This window comes from Emydura macquarii, unplaced genomic scaffold, assembly GCF_026122565.2.
Source record: "Emydura macquarii macquarii isolate MOO-44397 ecotype Brisbane River unplaced genomic scaffold, CSIRO-AGI_Emac_v2 contig_1386, whole genome shotgun sequence".
Taxonomy (NCBI): Eukaryota; Metazoa; Chordata; order Testudines; family Chelidae; genus Emydura; species Emydura macquarii.
In genome coordinates this window covers 269670-278686 of record NW_027131523.1, presented here as the reverse complement: position 1 = coordinate 278686, position 9017 = coordinate 269670, and the positions used below count along the sequence as shown (strand labels likewise).

The 9017-nt window shown below is 67.2% G+C and overlaps 1 protein-coding gene across 1 annotated transcript; it reads left to right on the top strand.

Annotated features, from left to right (window-relative positions):
• The first annotated feature begins 1509 nt into the window (after positions 1-1509).
• ADAD2 (adenosine deaminase domain containing 2) lies at positions 1510-7497 on the top strand. Its single transcript, XM_067552404.1, has 10 exons — positions 1510-1525; positions 1670-1801; positions 2189-2236; positions 2589-2720; positions 3222-3372; positions 3888-4055; positions 4360-4574; positions 4816-5020; positions 5473-5605; positions 6111-7497. The coding sequence occupies exons 1-10, from the start codon at positions 1510-1512 to the stop codon at positions 6219-6221; spliced, it is 1311 nt and encodes a 436-aa protein (XP_067408505.1). The 3' UTR covers positions 6222-7497.
• The last annotated feature ends 1520 nt before the right edge of the window (positions 7498-9017 follow it).

The window sequence follows — 9017 nt, the reverse complement described above, 5'->3', positions numbered from 1 at the left end:
TCAGCAACTCATCACAGCAGTGGCTGTGCAAAGAACCACCGGATCCCGTGGCGTCTCTGCAGCCCCCCTCCCTGCTACATCCCGGGGGGGGGGGTCTCTGGGTCACTGCACCCTCACCTAAACCGGGGGTGGGGAAGGATGGGGAAACTTCCTTCTTGCGCTCTGATTGGTCAGGGAGCGGGTATAAGCCGTCTCCTATTCCTATTGGCTGTGTCAGGAGGGGCGGAGCTTCCCAGGGCGGGGCGGGGCCTGCAGGCGGAGCACGTGGAGTGGCTCGGCGCGCCCGGGAGGGTAAAGGCGGAGGTGGGGGGGTCGTTGGAGCGCCCCCTTCCAGCCCCCCCCCCCCCCCGGCTCCCAAATGCCTCCGACCCCCTCAACCTTCCCTAGTCCCCAGCCCCCCAACACCCCCGTCCTCCAAACACCCCCACCCTCCCTCTAGCCCCGCCCACGCTCCCTGACCCCCAGCCCCTGCCTCGAGTCCCCCCAGCCCCCCTTTACCGTGCTCCCCGCCCCGGCACTAGCCCTGTTTCCTCAAATCCCCCCCCCGCGTTGATGCTAATCCCGCCCCTCCCCTTCAGGCCCCCCCATGAACCTCTTCTTCCTTAACCCCCCCCCACCCCGACCCATCCTGCTGCCCCCTCTGATCCGCCCCCTCTGGCGCTAACTCTGCTTCCCACACCTGGCGCTAACCTCAGATCTAATCCCAGCCCCAGGGACCGTCCCAGTGCCCCCCAGCCCCCTGTTCGGCTTCATGACCCACGGCCAGGTTCTTGGTCCTTCCAGCTGGCATGGCGGGGGCCTGGCTGGACGGTCGCCGGAAATGCCGCCTGGCGGCTTCGCTCCGCAGCCAGCCCTTGTCCCCGGGGCCGGGCCCCAACTTGGAGAAGGCTCCCCGGCCCGACCCTGGCTCTCCAGGATGCTCCGACTGGCCCCGGGGGGCTGGGGCAGCTGCGCAGGGGGCAGCTGGCCGGGGTGAGTTGGGGTCGAGCGAATACCAGGGCTGGATGAAGTCGGCCCAGTGTCCTGGGTGCATGGTGGCGCTCGGCTCCGCCCCCCTCACTGCGTCTCCGCCCCCACCCGACCTCCCCCACACCGCTGCCGGCTGGGGGGGCCTTGGCCAGGTCCCCTTGAGCCGTGGGGCTGGGAGTCAACACCCAGTGGAGAGGAGGCAGCGTCCCTGTCAGGCTCTCGGCAGACTCAGGCAGCGTCGGTCCCACCCTGGGAAGCCGCCCCCCTGCAGCCGTGGGGGGTTGCGCTTGGGTGACTTGTCCTGAGCTTTCCTGGCCCACCACAAGAAATGGGTTTTGCTTTGCCCTGCGAGCCCAGATCCTGCCGGGGTCACGGGACTCTGGGAGCCTCTGGTGTCACCCCCACTCTGGTGGGTGGGGGTGAGGCCAGGCACGTGGGTGGAGGGGGGCAGGCGCAGAGGAGGGTTGGTACGACGGGGTGGGAGTGGATGGCGTAGTGTGGGAGCAGGGTTGTGGGGCTGGATGGGTGACATGACATATCATGGGGGGGCCAGAAGGTGGGGTACAGGCTGGCTTTGTATGGGGTGAGCAGTGAGGCAGGGGTGCCGTGGCTTTTGCCGGGTGGCGACTCACCTGCATTTCCCCCTATCTGTGCCAACGTCCGTCCTCAGCGTGTGTGTGTCTGTCTGTCCCCTCTGCAGACCCCTTGTCTGCACCAACGCCACCCTGTGTCCCCGCGGAGGGACCGTTCCTGAGGACAGGCGCTGGGCCGCTGGGGAAACCCACGGAGCCGCCCAGCCAGGTCAGCCAGCGCTCGCAGAGCGGTCACCCAGGTGAGCGGGACCGTGACTCCGAGCAACGCCGCGCTGGGCCCCTGGCCCCAAAGTGCTGGAGGGGGGGGGGGAACCCCCAAACCCCCAGCTTGTGCTGATCATGCTGTGCATCAGAGACCTTTAATCTCTAGGGAGTTAGTGGGAAAGCTGGGACTGGAACCCAGGAGTCCTGACACCCAGCAACGCCCTCCTCTAGCCACTAGACCCCACTCCCCTCCCAGAGCTGGGGAGAGAACCCAGGAGTCCTGGTGCCCAGTCCTGCCCTTGTGGGGAGAGAACCCAGGAGTGGTGTGGGTGGAGCTCTGGGTGTCCCCTAAAGTCACCAGTCCCCCCCAGCCCCGGATTGGCGTGGGATTGGCAGCAGTTTTTCTCTCTTGTATCGTGTAGATGCAGAGCAGCCGCCCCAGGTCTGTTTCCTGAATCCTCTGGCCGCGGGTAAGAGCCGGGCTGGGACCGGACAGCTCCGTCCTGGGCCTCCCCGTCCGTCCCCGTCACTCTGCTGCCCGTGCCCGGTCCTGCCCCCTTGCGCCGTGCCGAGCCAGGCCCCGGTGTGCCCAGTCCCCCTCCCCCAGAGTGCCCGGTCTGGCCCCGTGGCACACACCCCCCTGGCCCCGGCGTGCCCAGTCCCCCCGTCTCTGCCCCGCGTGCCCGGTCTGACCCCGTTACATCAGACCTGATGCCCTTCGGGTCAGGGGTTTACGCTGGCGCCCGTCACCGTGGCCTCTGGGCTGAGCCCCTTGATGGCCAGGCCCCGGATCTGCTCCTGTCACCCCCCTCTGCCCCCCAGCTGCGGGAAACGCGTCCCCCCACGCGCAGCGCTGCGCCGCCCTCGCCAGCGACGCTTTCGACCGGCTCCTGGCCGGCCACCCGCAGCACCGGAGCGGTAAGAGCAGCCTGGCAGCCTTCATCCTGGAGCGAGGTGAGGAGCGTCTGGCTGGCGGGGCCCTGCCTCCCCCCATTGCCGCCCCCCGACCAGAGGCTGGACCGTCCCCTGGCATCTTGAACGAAGCCCGTGAGCCGATGCAGCCAGGCCGCTGAGGGGCTGCCCCGCGGCATTGGCTGGACGGAGGCGCTGTCCTCACCGAGGAGCATGGGGGGGCACCAGCCGTATTGGGTGGGGATCTGGGGGTGGGGTCCATGGACTGGGGAGAACCCGCAGATGAAAAAACAGAGGGGGTGGGGTGATTAAATGGGTTGGTGCGTTCTCTGGGGCCTGGAGCCAGGATTCCAGAGCTGGGGGAGAACCCAGGCGTCCTGGCTCCCAGACCCTCCCCCCCCCGCTTTAACCACTAGCTCCCACTCCCCTCCCAGAACTGGGGATAGAACCCCAGGAGTCCTGGCTCCCAGATCCCCCGGCTTTAACCACTAGCCCCCACTCCCCTCCCAGCGCCCTGTGGTTTAACCCGTCCCTGCCCCGCAGAGGTGCTGGGGGCCCAGCAGGACGGCGGGGAGCAGTACGAGCTGGTGGCGCTGGGCACGGGTGGCACCTGCTATGGCGGCTGGCTGGATTTCAGCGGCCGGCGGCTCCACGACACGCACGCCCTGGTGGTGGCGCGCCGGGCGCTGCGCAGGTGAGGTGCCCGGCTCGCTGGGCTGCAGCGTGGGGCTGACTGGACGGGCTAGAGATGGGGAGGGGGCGGCGGGGCCCATGGGGTCTGGGGGAACCAGCTCAGAACGGTCAGGGTGGGGCCCCGAGCCTCTGTCGCATCTTCATCATCCACTGTACGCCCAGGATGGCTCGGTCCCTGGGGGAGGAGAGGAATGTGGGGGTTCTCCGGGCTGGAGAAGTTGGGGAGATGGGGGCTGGGTTTTAAATAGACAAGCGGGGGGTGGATCTAGTCCTGTGTCCTGTTGGGGTTTTTATATGGACTGGTGGGGGGGCACTAGGGCTTATATAGCCAGGGGAGGGAGGCGTGAATCTGGGCCTGGCCGTGGCGCCTAGGTTTTATGGGGCCTGGGGGAGAGTGATCTGGTCCGGGTTTTATATGGATGGATGGGGGACAGGGAGGGAGGGGTCAGTCGGGTGGGGCTGGGCTCTGAGCTCCTGTGGGGCCGGCCGTGACGGGGGTCTCTGCCCCCCAAGCAGGTACCTGTACAAACAGCTGCTGCTGTGGTGCGGCCGGCGGGAGGCGGCCAACCGGGAGAAATGCATCTTCCAGCCGGTGGGCGACGGGGGGCGGCTGGAGATCAAACCGAGGGTCTTCGTGCACCTGTATCTCAGCCAGGCGCCCGCGGGGGCTGCCGAGGACTTCCCGTGAGGGCGGGCGCGGCGGGGGGTGGGGTGTGGGGCAGTGGTGGGCGGCCCAGGTGTGGGGCGGCGCTGTGGGGTGGCATTGGGGTGTGTGTGGGGGGGGGGGTTGGGCTGGGGGTCAACAGGTGATGGAGGGGGAGGAGTGGGGCAGAGCTGGGGGGGCTGCTGTGGGGCAGCGGGGCAGGGCTGTGGTCTTTTCTCCCCACTGATCAGCCCTCTGTCTAAGGGCTGTGATTAAAATAAAACCCCAAGCTGCCCCCAGCCCAGGGCCCCCCCCCCCGTGACCCATTTCCCCCCTCCCCCGCAGCATCCCGTTCCCGGGGAGGAAGCCCTCAGTCGGCCTCTGCGTGCACGCCCGGGGGGCGCTGAGCCCCGTCTCCGGCTGCCCCCCCGGCCTGCTGGCCGCCCGCGTCTGCTGCGCCTCCGGCAGAGACAAGCTGAGCCTCTGGGGGGCGCTGGGCTGGCAGGGGGCGCTGCTCAGCCACTTCCTCCAGCCCCTGCACCCCGCCAGCATCGTCCTCGGTGAGACGGGGGGGCCGGGTGCAGGGGGGGGGGCTCAGTAGGGGTGCCAAGCTGCAGGGAGTGGGGTGGGGGGACCCCAAATGCAAGGAGAGGGGGTCAGTGGAGGGGCTGGGGTGCTTGGGACAGGAGCGGGGTGGGGGCTCAGTAGGGGGCGGTGTCCCCCAGGGGGGCACTGGGGTGGGGGGGGGGGGCACTCGGCCACGGCCCTGCCGCCACCTCCCCCTTTTTTCTTCTCCCCCAGCCGACCCCGGCCCCGACCCGCAGGCCCTGAGCTGGGTCATCACCAAGCAGCTGCCGGCGCCCCACGCCCAGCGCCAGGCCCACTTCTTCCTGGGACCCCGCATCGGCCCCCCCGGCCCCCCCGGCCGCCCGCCGAGCCTCAACTGGTGCAGCGGGGACCCAGCGCCGGAGCTGGTGGACGGCACCACGGGGCTGGCCGCGGTGGAGTGAGTGGGGGGGGGAGGGAATGAACCTCTGGGTCCCCTGCGACCCCTGGCTGCTGGGGGGATGGGGGATGTTGGGGGTGGGGGTGGTACCCCAGGGCTGTTCTCCGAAGCCAGGCTCTGCTCAGCTCCCCCCCCCCCCCGGACACAGCCCAGGGGACCCCCGGAGGGCATCTCTGCTTCCAGCCGCGCCCCCGCCATCCGCAGCCCCCTTCCCTGACCAAGCCTGTACCCCCCAGGAGGTGAGACCCGGCGAGCGTCTCAGCTCTCAATGGGAGGGGAGAGCCAGTGCCCCCTGGCGCGAGCCGGCCCCCTCCCTGGGGGCTACGGGTGGGTGGGGCGCTGGGGCAGAGGGGTGTCTGTCCCCACGCGGTGGGGGAACCCAGGCCTCTAGCACCCACGGGCGCTGGAGCCGTCCGTGTCCCCTCTTGTCTCCTTCCTCGCCCCCCCTCCAGAGCCCCTGCCCCGGAGGAGCGGGTCTGCGCCAGCCGGCTCTGCAAAGCCGCCATGCTGCGATGCTTCCGGGAGGTGGCGCGGGAAATGAACAGGGACGACCTGCTGGAGCTGCCCACGTACCACCAAGCCAAGGTTGGGTGTTGTGTGGGGGGGCGCAGGGGGCATGTTATGCTGGGGAGGAGGAGGGGGGGCTGCCGAGTGCTGATGGGAAGACGCAGGAGGGCGGGGTATGCGGGTGCGTCAGGAGAAATGGTAGGAGTCAGAGCGCTTAAGCTCTGCTCCCAGCTGTGGGAGGGCAGTAGGGTCTAGTGGTTACAGCGGGGGAGGGCTGGGCGCCAGGACTCCTGGGTTCTGTCACCGGCTCTCGGTGGGGAGTGGGGGTTAAGCTGGGGGTGGGAGAGTTACTGGGAAATCAAGACTCCTGGGTTCTGTTCCCATCTCTGCCACTAACTCTGCCTGTGACTTTAGCCCGGTCACGTCCACCGGTCCGTGCCTCAGTTTCCCCCGCCCCCGCTCTCACAGGGGGCTGATTCTGACTCCCAGCTGACTGCGGAGACCTAAAGCCCCTTTGCTCAGGAGTCCGTTACCCCCGCGGGGGCCGGGCCGGAGCTCAGCCTACTTCCTTCTCTCTCTTCAGGCCCAGGCCGAGCCCTACCAGCGCGCCAAGGAACGGGTCTTCTCTCTCCTGGCCTCCCAAGGTCTTGGCAAGTGGCCTCGGAAGCAGCTGGCGGACATCTTCACCGGCTAGGCAGCGAAACAGCCGGGGGGCGGTGGGGGGTCCGGGCACCTGGCCTGCGAAGGAGCCCCAGATAAACCGGCCCGGGAGGGGCCGGGAAGGGAAAATACCTAGATGCTGATACAGGATTTGGGGAGTTGGGTTAGGGTTTTTCAACGCGTTGTTTGCCGTGATGCCTGGGACAGGGCCCGGGGCGTGCAGGGAGCACACCCAGCTGTGGCCAACGCCCGCTTTTCATCTGATTTTTTTTTTTCCCTCCTTTCGTTCCCAGGGCTGTAGCTGGCCCGTTGTGCTCTGGCTGGGTAAGCCCCGTGGGCACAGAGCAGCCGCCAAGCCGCTTTCGTTGACTGGTTAGCTCACCAGATTGGCACGGCGCTGCCCCGGCAATACCAGGGCGTTTAGCCCGGGATTTCTCCCTCGGTGTAAACCTTTTCCTTGGAGACTGTTTGTTGTTGGTTTATTTTGGGGTTTTTTTGGCGGTGGGTGAAAAATGCCTCTTGGAAAATAAACCCCCCGTCCTCTCTCTGCCGGTTGTGTGGAAGAGGCTGTGTCTGCGAGGGCTGGTTTGAGGGGCGTTTTGCTCTTTGAGATCAAAGGACGATTCGGCGTGGATAGTTCAAAAGACAAAAGGTGTGACTCCAGATCACCTGTGGCTGAGGAATAGGCAGAATTGCAGACAGGTTCCCCTCCCGCACACACCCCAGGCTTTATTACCCCTTGCGGCAGGGACAGACGGACGTACACCGAGCACGCTCGTCTTGGCAGCCGGGACAGAGGGATGGACAGAGAGACGCGGCCCCGGGGACCCACACTCCTCCCCCAAGAAGTCTCCCTTATGAGTCCGCTTAGGGGGCTGGTGGCGCCAGGAAATCCCGGCAGGGCTCCAGCCAGCCCCTCTGCTGCGGAGCGGGTCACTGGGCCGGGCGGCTGGGTCCGTGTGGAGCCAGAAAAGGGTTGACGGTGTCTGTCCCCCCCACCCTCAGCTGTGTGTCCTTGGGTGACTTGCAAGGAGCGGCGCTGGGCTGCTTTGGTGGGGTGGGTGGAGCTCGCCTGGGGCAGCCCGGTTGAAGTGAGAAGCGCCAGCCGCCAGGGCTCAGGCCCCTTGTTTTACGGGTGCTCCTGCCCCTCCCTGCGCCCCGGCAGAGCCCAACCGGCCGTGCAGCGTGCTCGAGTCACGACACGGGCTGAAACGCTCGCCCCGCCGACTCTTGGGCAGTGTGCTGGGGTGGGACCCCCATCCTGTCCATGGGGCCGGCCGCCTGGGTTGCCCCACGAGAAACCGGTTGGACCGAGGAGTCCGACCCCGGCCAGAGATGCTGGCCTGGTGAGTCCTGGTTCGAGCTAGAGTAGAGTGCTGGGAGAACCAGGCTGGGACCTTCCAAGAGAGAAGCACCCACGGGCGGGCGCAGGGAATCTTGTCCATCGGTTAATTGCACCCAGCTGTTAGCTAGATGGCTAATCTCTAAGGCAGACTTTTCCAAAGCTGGAACCGGCCCCGGAGCAGTTCTGCGAGCCCTTTCCCCCGTGTCCGCAGCCCTTTGGCCATGCAGCCGTCGGAAGGGAACAGGCCATGGCTGGATCTCCCCACAGCTGCGCCCAGAGACACCAGCCGCCTCCTGGCTCCTCTGGGCTCCTCCTTGTCTCTTCGCCCTCTCAGCCCTGAGAGTGCCCGTGCAATTACCAGCAAAACCTCCCGCTTGCCGCTGCATGCTGGGCTGCAGCCCCCTGGTCCCCGGGGCCAGCCAGTGCGAGCGCTGGTCCGTGACCCTTGCTGCCTGGCCGGCTCATTTTGCTGCCAGCGAGGGTTGCAAGTCAAAGCCGGAGCCTCCGTGTTGAATTTCATGGGGCCGGTCCTGCTCCCAGGATTAAGGCCTGGATCCTAAAAAAAGCCAGATGCGCCCCGGGCGAGCGGCTGCATCAGCAATCTCTGGGGAGGTTGGAGGGCGAAGTAGCAGCACATCCCTCGCTGCTGGCCCGCTTTGTGGGTGTGCTGCGGCTTTGTGGGTGTGCTGCGGCTTTCTGGGTGTGCTGCGGCTTTCCGGCCAGGGTGCCGGGACTCGGCAGACGAATCTTGTGCCAAAGCAAACGCGGCGGCGCTGATGAGCAAACGCTCCCCCGTTGCCCTGCAGCTGGCACCCGCCCGGGGATTAGCTGTGCACACAGCAGCTCTGTTGCCTGGGTTTGGTTTGGAAGGGAGAGATGGGGGCAGAGCTGCCATGGGGTAATCGAGGGGGGCCGGGTCCCTCTGCTGGGGGGGCGGCGTTTGAACCCCTGTTCCTGACCCAGAAGGGGGACACATGTACCTCGAGAGATCCAGCCTCCGGCTGTGTGGGTTGTGGCATTAGCGGGCCACAGGTCTTGTCCGGGTCTGGGCGAAGGCCGGGTCGGGGCCACGGGCCGATTCAGCGAGGGCTCCGTCCCCTGGTGGGTGCCGGAGAGGGGCAGTGAAAAGCCCGTGTTTGGTGGGCACCAGGCCAGGCGGGCTGGGAATGGGGGCTGCAGGCTTTAGCGGGCATGGGGGGTGTCCCTGGGGAGCAGGCAAAGTGGTTCAGGCGGGCGCCCGGTGCGCCGTTGATACGGCTTCCCAAAGGGAAGGTTCAGGGTGACTTGAGCCGCGCCCGGCACTACGGGGGAACAGCCCTTTAATTACGGGAGAGCTGGGGGAAGCGGCACCTGCTCCCGGGGACGGAGCAGTTTCTGAACGAGGAGTGATTCAAAGGGCTGGGGCTGTCCGGCTCGGCGAAGAGGCGGCGAAGGGGGGACGTGATGGAGGGCTGTAAAACCGTGACTGGGGTGGAGACAGCGAAC